Source organism: Aulonocara sp. 'chitande type north' Nkhata Bay, linkage group LG5 (genome assembly GCF_057382095.1).
Source record: "Aulonocara sp. 'chitande type north' Nkhata Bay isolate Kocher_YH1m ecotype deep benthic linkage group LG5, A_spYH_male_GT1.1, whole genome shotgun sequence".
NCBI lineage: Eukaryota > Metazoa > Chordata > Actinopteri > Cichliformes > Cichlidae > Aulonocara > Aulonocara sp. 'chitande type north' Nkhata Bay.
This window is the reverse complement of record NC_141348.1, coordinates 13,068,360-13,089,049: the sequence shown is the minus strand read 5'-3', so window position 1 is coordinate 13,089,049 and position 20,690 is coordinate 13,068,360. Positions and strand designations below refer to the sequence as shown.

Genomic DNA, 20,690 nt, shown 5'->3' with positions numbered 1-20,690 from the left:
TGAAAAGGTGTCAAAGCCAAACTAGCTGTGCCTTCCCCATTTCCTCTTCCTCTTGGCTGCCTTCAGCCACATCCAGTAGCACAGTTTCCAGCAGCACCTACCAAGCCTCAACCAATCCGGTATTGAAATCTCGTTTCAGATGATCCACATGCTTGATTCAGCAAAGATCTCACACCAAATGCCGTTCCTGAAACAACCTCCCTTATTTATCCAGGCACTAGGAGTACACTAACTTGTGTGCACCCATAACTATACCTTCAAAATGACTCCTCACAGAAGAGGCTTTTTGGTCACTTCCACCTCTTCCCATTTGACAATATATTGCACAACAAAATACTTGATCTTGTTCCAAGAAGCGGCGTTAATGTGTAATCTGGATAACAGTGCTGAGTAAAATGTGAAAGCTCTGAAGCAAGCATATCTGTTTCAGGTCAGGATTTACTCAGCAAATCTATGCACACTTCTCAGTGAACCGGTTCCTTTAAACAAGCCAAATGAGTCAAAACCATTTTGCATTTCTCTAATGACTTTATCAGTCTGATCAAGAATCAGTGGTTAACAGAGTATTGTACTATATCATACTTGTGAAGTCTAAACTGCACACAGACAAAGACATCTAGAATTTGCACAATTTCACAGAAATACTTTATATGATAATGTAGCCCAGAAAGCAACATAATTAACTGTGGTGTAACTGCATGACGCAAAATACAGCAAATGGAATTTCTGCCCAAACATGGCCGAGCTGGGTTGTCAGGGACCATGCACCAAGGTTATTATCGTTAACGAAAACTAACGAAATACCGAAAACTAGAAGTGAAAAAACATTTTCGTTAACGGAAATAAAAATAAAATAAAAAAAGCAAAACTAACAAAAACTGTAATGAGTGTTCACAAAACTAACTAAAATTAACTGAATTTATAGCAAAAATGTGTTTAGTTTTCATTGATGTGTGCGTGTCATACAATAGAGTGAAAATGAAGTTTAGTTTCCAGATTTTTTTTCTTGCCGTGTCTCATTATGCCAGCAGGTGGCAGTACGTTAGTCGAGTCGTCTGTGTCGCTGCTCCGACCACGCGCAGAATCATGTCAGGAAAAGTCGGGAGAAAGCGCCAGAGTCCAATTTGGGATTACTTTGAATATGACTGTGTTTTGGATAAAGCAAGTGTCTTGTAGTGGAAAGAGACAAATTATGAGGGACATTTCTAAAGGGAAAAAAATCCCACAAACCTTAAAGTGCACTTGAAAAGCTCGCACAAGAAGGCTAACCTAGCTTACCTTGAGAAGGTAAGGGAGCACACTCAACCCTCATCCCCAGAAACAGACGCTAACAAGGCAGCGTGATGCATCCCGAGACAACAGGATGGGGATATCTACATAACTGTGTGAGTCAATTGCCTTCAAAAAGTTTATCAATTCACTTGAACCAAAATTACAAACACCTGGTGCTGCAAGAGTTAATAGTCTCATTGGGGCCAAGATATACATTTTATAGTTGCCTGGTATCAATGGTTGTTCATCTGCCTTTATTTATTTATTTGTTTAAAGAACCCATAGGTGGGAATGTGAGTTGTCTGTCTCTGCGTGTTAGCCCTGCGACAGACAGGCGACCTGTGCAGGGTGCAGGGTATGGTAGCTGGAATAGCAACATACCAAGGATAAGCAGAAGAGAATGACTGATATGATGAAACTGGGATTTTGTTACACTTAATTATTGCAAACAACTAAAACTATAACTGAAACTAATCAAAACTAAACTGAAACTAAGGATTTTCAAAAAAAATACAAACTAAACTAGCAAACAATTGGTAAAAACTAATTAAAACTGATATAAAATTGAAAATCTGAAGTCAAAACTAAATAAAAATAAAAACTAATGAAAATTGCAAAGCTATTAAAACCCTGCCATGCACTCACTGCTGTTTTGCGGTGTCAATGTGAAGAGCAAACTTGTCAGAAAACAACAGACTGGATGGAGATTTTCAATTTAGACAACTTAGACTCCTGTGTCTGATGCTGTTCAAACACCCTCTGTACACTAAAGCGATGGTCTCATGGCAGGTTGTGAGAGCAGACAGTAGAAGACAGATCACACACACTCAGAATTTCAGCTGGGAGCGCCTGTTGCTGCTGTAGTAAATGCCTCTGGTTTGACAGATAGATGGAGCCTGGGCCCGCTCTGTTTACTTCAGTGCAAATATCAGTAACGGAAAAGGCAAAAAAAAAGAAGAAGAAGAAAAGAAAAATCAGCCAGGGTATCAATATATTTACACAAAGTGAAACTTTATATGCAACAGACTCGCAGATGCATTTGACATTCCCCTCAAGAGTCTAATTACTTTTTACCACATCCAGCCTACCCGCCAGACAGTAGCTGCTGCGGAGCTACAAGCCTGAGAGGATAACAAGAGGAGCTAAACTTTTATATTTATTTATGGCGTTCTTAGTTATATCCAAATTGTGTTGTTTCAACAACAGCCTGTGGTTCAATACAGGCACAGCATTTTATTTATTTATTTAATCGTTTTACAAAGACTGCAGAAAATGCCAGACAAGGTTGGCCTGTCACTTCTTTTTTCTTAACACTTGACTTTCCAGGAGGAGGGTTTGCAAGAAAACTTCAATGCCATTATTAACTTACCATAGCGTTACCATAGCGACCAGAGAGCATTATGGGGCAGAGAGGAGGATGTGGTTGGTGCATTTCAGGAGGACTCTGCTGATAAAAGTTACCAGCGGTCCCCAACCTTTATTGTGCCATGGACCGGTTACACAGTGAATTCACGTTTATTATTATATTTACAAATACCACAGTTTTTGTCTTGGTCGTATCATTTTATTTTGCTGTATTTATCCACGACACCTTAAAGGACCGGTCTGTGAAAATATTGTCTGACATTAAACCGGTCCATGGCCCAATGCAGGTTGGGGACCGCTGGTCAAAGACACAGCTACAAATAGCAGCTGAAATAGGGCTGTGCGATATGACCAAAATCTCATATCCCGATATAAGACATCTATCGTCCCGATAACGATATAAATCACAAAAATGTAACGTTTTCTGTAAATTCTGTGAATCTCGGGCAGCTCGACTTGCGGGAAGTGTTTCCAGGTGCGCGTCATGTACCTGGAGTCGAGTGTTTTAACAGATGCATGAAACAATACATTTTAAGACATAAGTTGTAAAGGCCGCCGTTTTCTTTGTGAGTATTTATTACACGGCGTGCTGCGGGGAAAAGCCTGTTCTAGCGTTTGAGTCTAAGGTTTATTTTTTAGCACCTGGCGGCTCTTTTTTTAATTCTCATCCGTAAATAATCTGCTCTTTCACGTGATTCAGTTTATTTTGAAAAGTCTCAACAGGATCTTGAGCTTTATTGTGAAAGGTTTACATGGAACATAAACAAGCGGACACGCGATGGCGTTACCGTCGTTGTTGCTAATGACAACGCATAAAAACAGGTGCTTGTCCGTCCGTAGTGTGGTTATATTAAATATAAGAGAAAGAAAGAACTTTAAGAAATTAATATAGCCACTACAGTGACCATCAGAACGATGAAAAAATATTGCTGTAAATAGTTTATTTTGCGACACCACGAAACAAACGATAGCGTAAAATGAAACGATAGACGTTTTTATATCGTCATCCAATATATATCGTTATATCGAACAGCCCTAACCTGAAATACAGTTGTGCCATGATTTCTGCCGCTTTGTTCTTGGACTGTGGGCTTACTTGAGTTTTAAAGTAGAATGGGAGTCAGAGCCTTTAGCTTTCAGGCCCCTCTTCTGGTTCTGCTAGTGTGTCTTCCTGTTAAAAGGGAGTTTTTCCTTTCCACTGTCGCCAAGTGCTTGCTCATTTTAGGTGGTCTGATGATTGGGGTTTTCTCTGTATTATTGTCAGGTCTTTACTTACAACATACAGCACCTTGAAGCAACTGTTACTGCTACAGACAGTCGTTGTGTAACAAATGCATGCGGTGCTTCTCGAGGGTGTGGGTAGCATAGAGGCGCAGCGGTTAGCACAACAAAAAAGTACTGGGGTTGAGTCCAGCGGTCGGTTGAAGGTTGCACCGCATACATCTCAAAACCAATCGTTCTGTCTGTGAACACGACAGCTCAAAAGGTTTTGAATGAACTCTGATGCAACTTTGTAGGGGTGCAGAGTGGAGTCATGTTAGCAACCCAACAAAATTTAGCTTACAGCAACCGAGGTCTCCAAGGTCAACTTCATGATTTATTGGTGGGAAATTGACAAAAGGCCTTATAAATCAGAAGTGTGGTGTGGTATCGTCAACATATAGAGCGTGACCTCTGACCTCTCCTTCAAGGTCAAGGTGTGATCTGAAGGTCAAAGTGATAATAACGCTACATAGAGCTATATAAAGCTATTCCTACTGCCATTGTTTGCATTGAGAGCATATAGAGAATGATATACGGGGATTCTACATATCACATTAACCTTTGAGCTCATTTTCAACGTTTCACATCTGCCAACTTCATCAAATATATGAAATGGGTTTCAACAGGCTAAATAAGAAAAGCCCTGCTCTGGTTTTTACTGCACTGCAAACTTCTTAAAGTGCATTTAAAGAAAACAAACAAACAAAGAAAATAAAATGAATACATACAAAATAAATACTGTTCCCTCAAAAATGAATACAGGCCAGAGAGTGAGTTGTCTTGGTGAAGGTTTGCGCTCTTGAAGTGCTTCTTGCTGCGTTATAATTCACTCACCTCCAGCCAGCACAGAGTCCCACTGAGTTTTCTGATAGTCCACGGTGTTTCCACCTCCAGGGAAGAAGAGAGAAACTTGTCATCGGTGCAATAACAGACAGGAAACGCTACAAGAACATCCACTGAAATAAAGTGAAAGCACCACAGCGAAGCAGATGCTCAGAGTTCTGTAAAGAGCAGGCTACGAACCATTGGAAATAAAGTGGGGGGAGGCTCCACATTATAATACCGAGTGGAATTAAAATATTCACCTATGACAGATTTTGTTTTCATAGCTGAGATTTAATTCAACATTAAGGCTGTATCAAATATTTACCACATGGTTTAACAAGGCAATCAGATTTGTTCCTCTCGCCTTGCTGCAGCAGCTACCTTTAGTGAAGTGACACAGGGAGACCTGGACTGAGCTTTAGGATCTGCTGGTAATCTCTTAAGGCTCTGAACAAAATGGAAGGCGGTCTAAAGGATGTGAGGATAGAGGGCTTTGTTATCCAAGGATAAGTGCTGCTCAGGAGGAGTTTCCTCTTCACACATATCTACACACACACTCACATTGTGTTCCCCCTCCGTCGAGCGCACTTCGTAGGTGTAAGCCAGCAGGATGTCCACGAGGCTTAGCCACGCTTGGTAACGAGACGCCTTGTCCAGCAGGTAGGAGCGGTTGGTGAATTTCCTCAGCTGCTCTTTCTCATCATCAGTGAACGGTACAGCTGCACGAGACCAAAGATTAGACAGTCAAAACACACGAAGCAGTCTAGTTTTTAATGCGCAGACAAAAAGAATCCAGCTGTGGGTGTGAGAAGAGGTCACAGTGGTTAGGCTCCTTCTCACAGGTAAGCTCCCTGCAACGTACTGTCAGTAAATGACTTTACAAACAGTCAACAGACACATCATTTAAGAAAGCTCCTCGGCCACAAGTCAAAGACGCAAATTAACGATTTTTCACATCAAATACATACCGAAACCAGCACGCATCGAGGTGAGGCACATAGTCTCACTGCAGGGATAAACAGCTTAATAAAAATAGGTTTAGTGCAGTAAGTCTTTAAGATTATGTCCACACTAAGCCGGATAAATATGAGCTGCGTGCCATTTTGCTAACCTCGTGTTGTAGTCGTGTTGAACACACAAAAGAGAGCCTTTGAATTACAATGAGACGTGAGGTAGGGTTAAATATGGACAGATTTGTGACCAATCCTGACGCATTTTAAGAGAAAATAAAATACACACACTACCGCACGTCCGTGATAGACATAGCATGTCGCCGAAATACTGGAGATTACAGTCCAGCTGTGTGTGAGAATATGTCAATGAAAACTAAAACACCCGTCTTATTTATTCTTATTCAGATGATGCTGGATTAGATTTCCATTTTTATTAACCAAAAAAAAAAATAAAAATAAAAATCACAGTGTAGTGTGCCACTCAATAAGATCGGACAGCAAGAGCAAATGATAGTCTTAACAAGCAGGAACCATTGTCCACCTCCTCAAATCCCAGAATCCACACAACAAAACGACTGCATCAAATGGATTTTCCTCTCCCTGTCTTACTACATCCACTGTGTCAGGGCAAGAAAAGTCATGGTAAATGGTAAATGGCCTGTATTTATATAGCGCTTTACTAGTCCCTAAGGACCCCAAAGCGCTCTACATATCCAGTCATCCACCCATTCACACACACATTCACACACTGGTGATGGCAGCTACATTGTAGCCACAGCCACCCTGGGGCGCACTGACAGAGGCGAGGCTGCCGGACACTGGCGCCACCGGGCCCTCTGACCACCACCAGTAGGCAACGGGTGAAGTGTCTTGCCCAAGGACACAACGATCAAGACTGTCCAAGCCGGGGCTCGAACCGGCAACCTTCCGATTACAAGGCGAACTCCCAACTCTTGAGCCACGATCGTCATAGTCTTCCTACCGCAAACTGATATACAGTTATGTCTCGTTGCATAAACGCTGTGCGCACAATTATAAGGCAAGTAAGCATTTTGACTATATCATCAGTTTCAATGTGTAGCTTCCAAATCCTAACAATATAAACAGCAGTGGCTCGTGGTGTGAATTGGTCAGCTCTAGTTCATGTCCAAGACTGAAACCTTCCCACCACTGACCAAGTTAAGTTAAAATATCAAGACTGCGCCAAGAAATATCTGAAGACAGATTTTTGTAAAGGGTTTTATGGACTGAAGAAATGAGAATCATTCTTGAAAGGCCAGATCAGTATCAGTAACAGGCACAGAGCTCCGCCAGATGCCAGCAAGGTGGAGGTAGGGTACTGGTACATCTTGGTGTCATTAAAATCGACCTTTTGGATTAAAGATCGCCTCAAAATCAGCTCACAAACTACTGCCAGTTTTTAGAAGACACCGTCTTCAAGCAGGTGCAGGAAAAGATCTGAATCTGTCAAGAAGAGAGTGGTTTTTATGGAGGACAATGCTCCATCGCAAAAAGATGAAAGAATAATGACACAGTCCCCTGCCTCACCTCACCTAAAATCCTATCGAGAACTGACAGGCTTTATGAATGGAAGGCTGATGACTGGAAAAAAACAGAAAAAAAAGGGGTGCTATACTGGTCACAGATGTTGTTTTAAATGTTTATTTGTAAATTTAGAGTTTAGAGTCAACGCGGGCGTTCACACCAACCACGTTTTTCACAGTAAAATAACTATTTTACCTCAAGCACATGGCTAGACGCTGCTCCGGGTCGATCTCTTTCTCTCCGAACGCATTTCTCCACTTCCACAAATGTGGTCCCAACTCTACCAGCAAGAGCTCAGACTGACATCCTGAAATATGCACGAAAGCTTCGACTCCTGGATCAAACGGTGAAATTCTCCATGCTGCTGCTTTCTTGCGACAAATAAATGAATCCAGAATCTCCATTTCTTCCTTTTTTCCTTCGGAAACATCAGGACCAGCTCACGATGGCTTGATGTCGACTTCATTTTTTTCTCATGCATTTTCTGAGGATACATTTTTCGCAAAATTGCAATGCTATATGACAATTTCACATCCAACATATCCAAAATCTCATGTCCTTTCTTTGTGGAATGTAGTTGTAAAATGTAATTTAGTTGCACAATAATTCTAAACACCAATAACTGCCCAACATTCACGTACACACAGATATTCTCTACAAAAGCCAAAACTTTTACTGTCTTAAATAATCAGGTTTGACTTTATGTAACGTTTTGGATTGATCGCGAGCGCTGTAGTTGCTGATAATCAAATTAATCCCCCAAAATACGACATGCCTAATAACTGTGCACAGGTTATACAAGAGAAAAAGAATCTGTCATCTGTGACGGTGTCTTCGGATGAAACCCAGACTGAAGGTTTGCACGCTGTTTTCTCACACACACATTTTGACTGTTGCCCAGTCCATGGCTGTGGCGTGATTGTTGATTAGATTCTGTGTTGAAAAGCAGAAGCAAAATAGGACAAATAGCCCCATATTAAATAAGCTAAATTAGCAGAGCTGATGTTATTAGTACTGTGCGTGTTTCAAAGTGGCTTTGCATTAAGAAAAATTGGAGCTCTGTAACATGAAAATATCTCCAAACCTCAGCTTCCTTTCTCTCTGCAAATTCGCTAACTGTTGTCTTTTGAAAGAGACATCTGCTTAATGGGGATCTGTGGCAAGCCTAATGGGGCGACACAAACAGACTTCAATCCCATTTTAAGCGATCTGCGATCATTCAGTATTGAAAGGCATGCTGAATGTCTGCGGCATCATGCTGTAACTCCAACTCCCCCCACCAAGCAGCTTATTAAACAGCTGAAAGCAATCCCTCTCTCTGCATGAGAAAAAGAGAGTCCCTGCTCCGAGCCCTTGGTGTGCAAGGTGTGTGCTGGCTGGAGCAAATGCACACACACAAACACATTTGATATACACAGACACACACAAACACACACAGACACACACGCACAGGCAGCGCTTCAGAGTGATCTCCTTGGCTGCAGTGGGAACTTGGCTGTGCTGCGAAGGAGATTCCTGCTGCATTACGTCAGGTTTCAGCTCCCTGCAGACACTACCCGAGTCCCTCGTCAGTGTAGCTGCAGAGGGAGAGCTCAGACACAAAGATCTGCGTGCATGTGCGCTTTTAACGTAACCGTACAGGCACCGAGATAAGGGGAGAAGCTATAAATATGAAACACCAAAGTGACTCACTAGCTTAAGTAACAGCTATCTAAGTGAATGCGCATCTGTGTCGCTCAAACACATGCGTGCGTGCAAATGCAAGGATGCGTGAGCACTTGAGGAAAAACAAAGCAGCCTCTCTCTCCTTCAGCACAGACCCAGCAGCTTCATGCTGCTGATATATTTTCTATTAACTCCGCGTACCCGATTTACCCACCGCCACGTTCATTCATCTCCACTACGGAGCCAGTCGATTCTAGTGGGTATTAGCACACAGCCTATGAGGGCCTCTGCTGATTGCAAATTAATTTCTGACCTAAATCCTCCTGTTGGAACGGAAGCCTGGCTCGTCACTGCTCTCTACAGGTCCAGATGGCCGGATGGCATGGAGCAAATATGCCTGGTCAAAATACTGCTGAGGGCTGGAAAATGCTCAGAATCACACAAATGCTAGAGGTCAAAGTTTGACCGTGCATACGAGAGTCGGTTAATTTTGCGCACTCACACTGTGATGATGTCAAAGATCGAATCAAAGGGACATTTAATGATCAGTCTGTTCAGACGTGAGCAGTGTTGCGGCCTAAATCAGCAGAAGACCATCTAAGCTGGTCACAGGTCCGGTTTCTACATCTAGCCATAACAAAGACACAAAGAGTGTCAGGTAGAGAGAGAGGCCAAGCTGTCAGGAGCATTTAAGCTGGACCAGTGCGTTAATACAGGCCTCCAGTGGACAGCTGTGGCCTGTCAGCGCGCTGGCCCTGACACTGGAGAGCACAAAGGGGCCGGTTTTCTTGTTTTCTACTTCATTAGCACTTGGGTCCACATCCATCTGTCAGGTGACATATATATATATCAGGCTTAGCAGAAGCGAGGGGGGGGGGGGGGGGGGGGGGGTGTCTAGTAAACCCAGATAGAGGAATTGGAGATCTCCGTTTGAAAAATATGGCAAACAGTTAAAATCATGAGCACGCTTTCAAGATTTGACGGCAAGCTGCTTAAATCTCCTGACTGACGCCATTCTTCACACTCGGCTGAGGCTAATGCTATTCGAGCTGTCAATCAAGCCATTAAGTTTAATTTGGCCCATTTATCTACGCCCAGGCTCCCGACTGAGCCACTCTGTCTTAGAATGCAGAATGAGGAGAGGGAGCCGGCGGAGCTACAGTGAACCGTAATGTTCGTCAGAGGCTAAACTCCAAGATGAGGCTAATGGCTTTTGCCGCGCTGACTGATGGCTGCTCGTCAGCGCTGGTAAAAGCACGGCCGGCAGCACTCCCTCCAGCAACGCTGCTATCTGTTTAATCTAAATCCTCCCTTAAGCGTACAACATCCATTCACTGCACACAGGCTGTAGCTGTGAGCCGCAGTGAAAGGTCTGGAATTAGCAGACTGTTAGTGAGGCTGGATGGCACAATTACACGGTCTCTCAGAGTGCTAGGGTTCACAAGCTATCACTCCCGTGGAAGTGGCTGAACAAAGAGAGGAAACCGGGACCCCTCCGGACAACAAGCAACTCTTCTCAAACTAAATTCATAGACTATTAATGTAAGCAGACGGGAAATGTTGAGAAAGGAGAAAAAAAATGATAGTTTAAATTAGTCAGCAGGCAGCAGACGGATGGAGAGATTAGGGAAAGTCCAAGTTCAATCCTTCATAATGACAAGTGTCTTTCCTGTTCAAGTGCCCCGCGGCACTTTTAGCAGGGAGCACAAGCTGAGGTCTGTCCTTCTGTTAGAAGGGCCCGCTGCAGAGACTTGTGCGTCCTTTAGGATTTCATATACTGTCAGTGTCTGACAAGCTCAGCAGTAACACTCTTTTTCGCCCTGATTCAATCCGCAGAAGTACTGGGGAGACGATTTAAAATACAGCGAATGGGAAAATGATCAGTGAGAGGTTAAACTTATATAATAAACAATGCACGATTGCTCTCTTTATTTTTGAAATGTCATGCCACCTCCTGGTAGCATTCAGTAATTACTTTGCTGCTGTTCCAATAGCTTGATGAATGATCCGCATTCAGGTCACAGAATGTGTGTGACATTGTTTTAAGTAATTGGACATAAAGGATGCAGACTGAGGGCGGTAAAGCATGCACTGCATATGTAAAAATGCAGATGTGAGTTGCTCATGATTACCTTGCAAACACATTAAAGCACACTAAACTACTACAAAACATTGGGTATCAGGTCTGAGTGTTTCTAGATCAGTGATGGAAAGTAACTGAAAACATTAACATGATACTTTCAGTACTTATTTAAAATGCACATGCAGGTTCAGTTTTAAAGTACTCAGATTTTACTATGCAGAGTATTTCAGTTTAATGTTTTTTTACCTTTCCACTCTACTACATCTCCTAGAGCAGGGGTCTCACACTGAGATTCAAACCAGTCTGTGACCTTTAGTCAACATACCTATGGTATCAGTTTCAAACTCCTATGTTCCTCGTTCTTGAGTTATCGCATTCACAAACTTATGCGTCCGCCCGCTCTGCAGGGTGATGACAATACCCCATCAGCATCGTATGGCTGAGTGATAGAAACTGTTAAAACTCCACCTCTGTTCCTTGCCTTAAGATATCTCAAGTATTAAATATATAGTTAAACTTCCGTACAGTGACAAAACTGGGACTTTTACTGGTTTATTTTCCAACTTCGTTTCCTTTCACACCATGTAAAAATGAAATTTGTGACTTTGGACCAATCACAGAAAAATGTCCAATGTGGGCCAATCACAACAGATCTGCAGGATTTGTTAGTGGGATTATTGATCCTGATCCAACTAAAAACTCTGGTTTTGTCATATTTTACAATAAATCTAACATTAAAAAGACAAATGTAAACAAATCTGTGTGGCAGGACTTTCTCTACAGTAGACAAAAAACACTGTGTGTCATCCAGCTACAATCCTGAACCGCTGCTGACACATCTTTATGTATCAGTAAGAACATTTTAACATTTTCCATAACAGTATCATGCCATGTTCTCAAGAGCAAGTCATCTTTCTTTAATACTTTTAAGTGCATTTAGTGAGTAATGCACGTGTTCCTTTACTTTAGTTTGATTCAAAGGCAGGAGATTTACTTGCTGACATGAGTACTTTGTCACCCAATGCTTCTTATTACAGCACGTTTATCTTATTAATTTAGGTCTCCTTTTTAGAAACAGCCAAAGCAGAGACTTATCTCAACAACAGTAATTAAACAGATTTAGATGATGACATAAACTCACCAGATTCGCCCTCTTGCTCTGAAGAAGGGCTCAGCTTTGTCCACCATGGCCTAAACTTCAGCAGCCCCTTTATCTCACCATCCTCAAACCAATCAGCCCTGCAATTACACGCAGCTATAACTGAGTAAAAACAGAAGAGGATTAAAGATGCTTTACCTGAGAGGTTTTTAGCCTTGTTAAACTTACAGGTAATGGTCAGTAGAGAAGGCTGATGCTTCTGCCTCCAGCCGAGCCTGCCTCCTCTCTGCTGCTGATGTTCCTTCTGGGTTCTTGATGTCGATCACGTCACTGAGCTCTTTCTGAAGAACATTTACAGCACGGGTGAGTTAAAGTCCAAATCTGTAACGCACCTTCATCTATCCATGGATCTTACCTGCAGTCGGGCAAATACTCCACACCTCTGATTGCCAAAGCCGTATTTCTGCAGGGCTCTCAGCTCTTCCTCAGACTTCTCCGTGTAAATCTCCTGCTCAACTTGCCAATCAAAGTCTTCTTCATCTTCGTCTTCATTATCTCCCACCCTTTCACTGCACTCTTTAGAAATGATAAAAAGCCACCACATTGTAGATTGTATGCCATCTTTTCCACCCGTGTGCACAAACTGAACACTGTCTGGACAAGCGAGGTAAGCAAATGAATAAATGACTTACCAGTACTCACTTCTTCCACCAATGGTTTGGCTGAACGGGAGCCCTTTGGGGCGAGGAGACTTGTTAGCATCTGAAGACCTTCGAAGTGCTCTCCCGGTGTCTCCTTAGGGACCCAAAGAGTGAAAAGACCTATAGCAACATAGCACGTGTAAGAGATCACATGTTTAATGTATTGTGTGTGTCTTTGTCATGAAATGTACTTGAAAATGAAGGCGGGAAGCAGCAATAACACCCCCCAGGAGCCAGAGGCAGACAGAAATAGATCTGAGAGGACTGCACCATCCATGATGCAAGAGGACTGGAGACCTAAGACCACACATCTCTGCGATATCTGTGCACCCATCCCACCAGGAGAAGGAGGGAGGACCTAAAAGGGCGCCAAGAGGTGTTAGTCCCAGAGGCAATGTGCAGCCGACTCCATTAGGGGCCTCCCTCCCTGGTGTGAACAGAGATCAGGGTCCAAGGGCTCCAGGTACCCAAGAACCACCCAATACCCAAAACGCAAAGATGCACCTGCACATACATTGACCTCACGACCCTCCTGGCGAGCAGAGACCCCCCCCCCAGCATCTGGCAGAGTGTGTGAAAGGGGTAGGAAATACGTAGCTTGTTTCAGCTGCTTGAACCGCCGCTGTAGGAAAAAGCACCTACTGTGGGGTATGTACTTGTTAGCATGCCTGAAATACTCACTGAGTAGGGCTCCACAGTCGCAGCAAGCAGACTGTTTTTCCCACCCTGCAGTGGAAAGGCAGCCACTGCCCACACAGTCCAATGTCTCCATACTTTAGATCACAAGAAGTACACAACATCTAAACAGCCTCCAGCCAGACACAAAAACTGTTTTCCAACCGACACTACTCCCTACCCAGGCTGAGAGAGACTGTTCTGTACCTTAATTCAATGTTTTTTTAAGATTTTTCAAAACCTGCAGTTTCCTTTGGGGAAAAAAATAAATCATAATAAGGAATGATTAAAATTGTAGCTATGATTAGCTGACCCGCAAAGCTAGATAATTAGCATTCCTCAAATGAGTATTTACTTGCTTTCCTGCATTTCATAACATTTTAGACTGAGTGTGTGCGACTGCTGATGAGCCAAACAAAGCTGCTTTTAGACTTCACACTGCGCTGGGGTAACTTTTAGATGAGAATTTAGATCACAGACATTTTAAAAGAGACACCACAATAAATATCAGAGAAGATCTTAAGTCCTACATAACAACATGACAAATACCTGATACCATACAGCATCAAATCCAACTCAAATCATGGATTACTGAAGTCAATGATTCCATGCATGTTTCTACAACAAACCATTGCTGATCAACCAGGCCATCTGTCCGCACCGTGCCTCATACTCCAGGAGCTGCTTCACAGAACCGCTATTAAAACTAAATAGGCAACACATGATTGATGATTTGAACGGCTTGGCAACGACGCAGAGATAATCTGATGGTTGCCTAAAGACCTCATAAACTTTCAATACACCCAAGCGTTAGGGCTTTGAAGTGCTTTACAATGGGAGATGACTAATTGCTCGAGTTGCAGGCCTTGCAGAATGGAGAGCCCGGAAGAGGGATCTTAATGATTGCTCATTATAAGTCTAAACAAGGACACTCATTAGCGGAGCTTTATTAGCAGATGTTACAGGCTTATTTGGACGCTGCGTGTTAACTGGAGCCATGCTGACAGACAGGCAACGAGGTGTCAGAGTCCATAAGGCAGATGTCTGCGTAAAGACGGCTTCATTATGACTGATTATGGGCAAGGGAACGTCAAAGACAGACCACAGCGATGGGAAGTAGTCAACATCACACTCATAAGCATTATGATTTGCTCATTAAAGAGTTAAAGAAAATCCCACATGAGCTGTCACAGTCAGTGCAACAGAGCTTCCTGCACTCTGTAATCATTATGACATTAAACATGGCTCCAGCATCCATTTAAATGGGATAAAATAACATGACCAGCTAAGGCTAATTTACCATTTATCGAATGACTGAAGCATAAAGGGGAGATGCCCCCGAGGTACAATCGGTGACTGCTACTGGAACTGTGACAGTGCAACATCATCACCAACATCATGTGAAGCAAACACAGCAATAATTTTGTCACAATATGCCATGAAGTCCAAATACAATCAAACATAAACAAAATTGGTTTTCTAAAGTATGAAAAAAATGTTATTTTTGATATCCACTTAACACCCTTCTTCACCCAATCTGGAGTCATTAAAAGGAGATGCAGAGAGGAGAAGGTCAGAGCCTATCCCAGCTGTCACAGCACAAGATGTGAGGTCTGTCTGCTCAGTCATCACAAGGCTAACACAGCGAGGCGGACTCATGGCCACACCTACAGCCACTTTAGACTCACCGACTAAACTAGCATGCATGTCTTTGGGCTGTGGGAGGAAGACTCCACACAGCAAAGTCCCCAGAGAGCCAGCAGGTTTAAAGCAAGAACATTTATACTGTGAATCTCATTTTTTCCACCTAAAAAGATTAACAAGGTAACGTGTGCTGAACACAGAGGTTCGGTTTAAAATCTACAGGAAGTGCCACATTGTCACAGAATCACATGTTCTAAAAGTGATCTAGATCTCAGCTGACAGGAAAAATTGCATATTCATAACGTGTTTAAATGAGGCTTTCTGAGCTCTAATGCATGAAACACCACTGCTCAAGCAATAAAACCAAAACAACATTTTCCTGGGAACATTAAGACAATCACTCCCACGTTTTCCATGTTAAATTAGAACTGTGTCTGTGATTATATGTTGAATCCAGCCTCTTCTTCTGCTCAAATTTCTGAGTTATCCTTAAAAAACAATCACACTAAAGGGGTAAAGCAAATACATGACAGAAGGGTCAAACAATGTGTCAAAACCCCTTAAGTGCGCTCACATTCTGAAGCAGAAACAAAGAAATCACATCCTGAATTAACTACAGACGTCGTGTTACCAACTATGTCTCCAATAAAAAAATCGTAAGACCACTACTTCTGTGTCAAGCTGACCTTGCTGAATGAAAAGCTCCATACTGCCTTATTCTGTCTCCATGTTATCTTTCAGATACATCACACATTTTCTAAAAGTTATCTTTTGTACACGACGTTCTGAATGTATTCTGTGACCATGGCAGACAGATAGCTTGTGTCTACAAATATTCTACGGCTACAATCCCTCTTTGTCAGAAACATGCAGACTGCTGTCATGCTGTCTGTACTTTTGTCTGACCCCTTTGCAAAGGTAAACAAAACTCACACAGACAACCAGGATGTGTGCACCTCAATTTATTTCAGATTTCCACAAGTCTTGATTAGGGTCTAAGGCTCTGTAAGGCCAGTAAATGCAAAGAAAGCATGGCTGTAGTAAACTATGTACATACATAATACAGTCTACAACCTTAGCATTTACCAAAAGTACCACTTGTAAGTTGTGTTCACATAGACACCTCAAACAGACATTTCATAGCATGCTGCTGCCACATTTTTGCTTTGATATTTCATTCCCCATGGTGAATATCTTAAAGGTTCAGTAAGTTTTTCTTGGTTTTTTTTATACATTGATTCGTGCATTATTACATCTTCCAGCAAACTGATGCCTTTTAATAAACTTAGAAAGAATCCATAAAGCTAACGTGCTGCCCCAACTAGGGCTGGGCCATATTATACCGTTCACGGTAATACCGGTATAATGTTAGGCAACGATAGGAAAATGAAATATCGCGATAGAATGGGAGTAAAACGCGCATGCGCGGTGCCTTTGTTTTCATACGCACATGGCCGATTGTTGAGTGAAACAGATGAACCAGAATTGGTTTGTAAAAATGGTGCAACTTCCGTGATGTGGAACTGGTTTGGTGTTTGTCCGTCAGATACACAACAAAGCACATTTTTTTGCAGAACATGCAAGCGGCCGTTGTTATTGTCATATTTGTCGGACTAAGATGCTCTTAAATCTGGGAGTAATCTGGGTCCTAAACTCCGTATTCTTCAGGTCAAACAACACTGCAGCATCACTTAGAGTTAAAAACTGTCTAAATTCTTTCATCTTTAATAAAACGATCAGCATTGCTGCTTTACCAGGTGTAACTATAAAGTTTAACTTCCAGGCATCCATGAAAACAAAAGTTATTACATTTAACGGAGTTAGAAGTTAGCAGGAAGCTAGCGGAAGTTAGCTCGCTAGTTTCGCTAGTTACCTAAGCATGATATAGCATGTTCTGACTGAGAGATTTCTGAAAAAGTTCAAACGTACAGCTCTGCTATCACTTCCAACATAAATGAAGACAGGAAACTAAACAGCAGTGACGTTTGTAGGGTTACTGAAGTTGGGCTAGTTGGTATATAATGATGTGCTACGTGATCGCTAGCGACACAGCTATGTTAGCATAACATAAACAGTGAAGCTGGAGGACGAACACTAACACTTTTCCACTTATAAAAGTTAACGTGAAGGTTCTTCATGGTTAGAGACAAATGCAATCGCATGGCAGGATACTGTAAACGGACCAAACTTCAGTCAGGAGAACAACTGAGATAATCCATCCACAATACGAGGTTAGTCATTAATATACTGCAACAACATGGGAATAGAGCAGCTGCTAGAGAATTCAACATTAATGAATCAATGGTACAGAAGTGGAGGAAGCAAGAAGAATGAGTTTAATAAAGTTTGATTTATCTGACTGCTTTGTTTCGCTTAATGTGCCTTATAATCCCGTGCACCTTATGGTCCGAAAAATGCATACTGCACACACTGCAGTTTAATGTTGCAAAGCACCTCTTTTTAACTTCAATGGATATTATACATGGTTATGCTCAGGATATGTCAGCCCATTTCTACTGGAAATGCCTTTTGGTTAAACTTTCAGCAAGGAATTTGCATTTGCACTGTTAAATTTTTATAAAGCTTTAATGTACATAAAAACCAGCTTCTTGTTTATGTGAAAATAAATGGAAGGTTGTCTTTTTGCACTAGTAATGTTGTGGAGTTGTATTTTGTCTCGCATCAATTATATCGTCGGTTATATCGTTATCGCAAATTTTCAAATATATATCGTGATAAATATTTTTGGCCATATCGCCCTGCTCTAGCCCCAACATCTCGCATACAGTGGGCAGGATGGACACCGCCGTTCCATTTAATCGCATTTTATGTATGTAGCTATACACCGGCCACAATCATAGTATGACTCAGAAGTTATTTGTGATCTTTAAATGAAAAGTATCCATTTCAAGCTATACATGACCATTTAACATCTATCTGTGCATATTTTCATCATCTCTTTCTCATCATGTCTCTCACATTCATCTCTACCACAGCCTCTTCCTCCTCACCTCAAGCCTCATGTCCTGAACGGAAGTCGGGCTGAAACACATAAAACCGTGCTTATGTATTCCCAATATTACTGCAGTTTTTTTTTTTTTTTATTGTCAGCAGATTAGACGTGCGACCCTCCTGTCTCCAGACAGCTGACAACAAGCCAGCTAAACAACAACAGCTGGTTATGAGCTAACATTATCCCAGCTAAACTTGGAAAGCAGTTAATTGGTCACAAATAAAATCTGCAGCCTGACAAAGCACCCAAACACACAGCCAGGCTCCTACAAAAAGAAAAACAGGGCCATATAACAAGTGAATATGTGCAACGGGACAGTGACAGGTTCTCCCAAGTACTTGAAACACTCTGTGTATCCCTCCACACAGGGACACTGTGTTTCATACCAGAGGTCTTGTGTCTGAATCGTCATTCAGTCTACGAATCCTCCTCGCAGCTCCTATTCAGTTTCTGGATTATTGGAAATTATGGTATAATTCAGTGGTTAATATCAGCAGGTTAGATGTTTGATACTGAAAAGAAATGTTGCATGTTTTTTTTTTAACAAGAAGCTTTTTTTTTTTAAACAATGGAAAAGACAACAGTTGCTTTTTCCCCCTCTTGCCTCATCGAGTGCTGATATTTTATTCATTGCAGAGTGAGAGACATTCACAAGCAGGAACTTTACAAAGGGGGAGGTGGTCCTCTGGTACCCAATTAAAGCAGCTAAAACACCCAAGCAAGCTTTTGATTTGCCTCATACTGTTAATGCCGTGCGACCTACCTTTATCTATGTCGAACTTTGCCTTTTCCCTTCCATCCTCTATAATTCTTCCAGGAAGAGTTAGCCTGAAAATCAAATATTGCGTCCCTTTTAAGTTCAACATTGCGATTAAAAAAAACAAACAAACACTCTGAATATTAATTTAGGCGCGGTGTAGGTGGTGCCATTTGAAACAATTAACTGTACATTGCTTAACTCACCTCAGAAAGTAGGGCTTTGCAAAAAACTTTAAATCTGTTCCATCAATGTAAAGGTCAAAGTCTGACGTTCTGGTGTAGGGCACACGGATGCTGAGGATCAGGTGGTCAGGCTCTTGGCTCAGGTCAAACGCAGGCGTTATCATCTTGAATGATGATGTAATACTGCTCTGCAGCATAAATTACAGAAATGACATAAGCGTCAATTTCACTGTATAGGAATGCATGCCCGACCGTGTTAACACGGGGCAGCTGATTATAGCATGCCACCTGGTGGATAACTCTATTAAATGTTGCTGACCACGTGACCAGACCACGTACGTCCCACTGACGGTGAAAACTGTCAACACAGGTCACGTCAAACATAACGGGCAGCTTCTTGTATCTTTAGTAACTTACAAAAGGGGTCTTTATGGTGGCTTAATGCTAGCTTTTAAGTCCTCCTTCATGTTTTCGGTCGCCTAGACGCAGTATCACACCAAACTACGTTAAAGAAATCTGGACATTTAAACTGGTACTGCTTTTTGGCAAACACGTGAGATCTCTACATTTTGCCTTATCATGTTCTTGAAGCTGGAATGAAAAACTTGTCGCCGGTGTGACAGCTGAAATTCATTTCTTAATCATCTGTAAGCAATTCATTAACGTGACATTACCGCAGTCTAAGAGCGAAATTATGAATTGGGTATGTACATACAGTGTATAAACAATAAACATTTTTTTATTCAAAAACTTGTTGTTTATTAGCTTTCTAACTGCCCGAATTTAACCTCACACCATAACAATTACGCGACATTAAGTGGTAGTCAAAGAGGCGAGTGCGGTGTTGATAATCTTTATGCCAAACAATTTTGACAAATTTTTAAACGAAGTTCCGCTCGTGGTTAGCATGCTACTAGCCTGTATAGCAAGCTAACACATGTCTGGGGCTGCTGTAGCACGCAGCAGTACTAGCCGCTACAACACGACTTTTAATCTGCTGTATTTATTGAAAATTGACTTGCGAATACGTTCAAGTAAATCGCTGATACAACGCATGTTGAAAAAAAGTTAACACGCAGCCACACTCACCCCAAATACTGTGACTTATCCCAAAAAGCAGTGCTGGCAGCTCTTTGATGTGGCGTCCATCTTTTACCGTAATACAGAGTTGAAAACGGCAGTTAAAAAGTGCTGATTTTAAAAAATCATTACTGTCAACAGTTGAAATGAAAAATCTAAGGTTTTATCAGAAGATGACATAATAATCAATTTATTTAAAATCATTTATAACTTATAACTTATATATTAGTAGATATATGCTGAAATTGGGGACAATGAGGACATTTAGCCACTCTTGATACTTTAATTTATATTATTATTTCAAATATTAAAATAAATAATAATAATAAGCAGTTACATTATTATTAAGTGACGCACATGTTTATCTATTTTTCATTCCCTTAATTTTGGACATGATGAAAGCCTCCACTGTAGGTGGTGTGACACAAAGAGAAACACTCCCTTGTCAATGCAAACTTGTAAGTATTCTAGCAGATCATTTTTGTTTGTCCTCTTCTATCCCCAGTCATCTGAAGCACTTTTAGCTAAGCGTGGTTTTAAATACAGGATCTGTGAAACCCAAAGT

The 20,690-nt window shown here is 41.7% G+C and overlaps 1 protein-coding gene across 7 annotated transcripts in view; it reads right to left on the bottom strand.

Annotated features, from left to right (window-relative positions):
• shq1 (SHQ1, H/ACA ribonucleoprotein assembly factor) overlaps positions 1–20,690 on the bottom strand; it is a 47,444-nt gene that overhangs the window by 25,899 nt on the left and 855 nt on the right. Inside the window, exons 1-10 of one of the 7 annotated variants that reach the window (XM_086291376.1) lie at positions 20,135–20,203; positions 19,067–19,233; positions 18,867–18,931; positions 12,763–12,891; positions 12,486–12,646; positions 12,299–12,411; positions 12,113–12,210; positions 5,287–5,444; positions 5,107–5,193; positions 4,735–4,788 (exon numbers count right to left, since the gene is read on the bottom strand). In XM_086291376.1, the coding sequence (XP_086147502.1) occupies positions 4,735–4,788; positions 5,107–5,193; positions 5,287–5,444; positions 12,113–12,210; positions 12,299–12,411; positions 12,486–12,646; positions 12,763–12,891; positions 18,867–18,931; positions 19,067–19,209 (1,008 nt within the window). In that variant the 5' untranslated portion in view covers positions 19,210–19,233; positions 20,135–20,203. Of the gene's footprint in view, positions 1–4,734; positions 4,789–5,106; positions 5,194–5,286; positions 5,445–12,112; positions 12,211–12,298; positions 12,412–12,485; positions 12,647–12,762; positions 12,892–12,962; positions 13,114–18,866; positions 18,932–19,066; positions 19,243–20,134; positions 20,204–20,690 lie in introns of those variants that run through there. The other 6 variants (XM_086291378.1, XM_086291377.1, XM_086291375.1 and 3 more) reach the window with 6 other exon arrangements.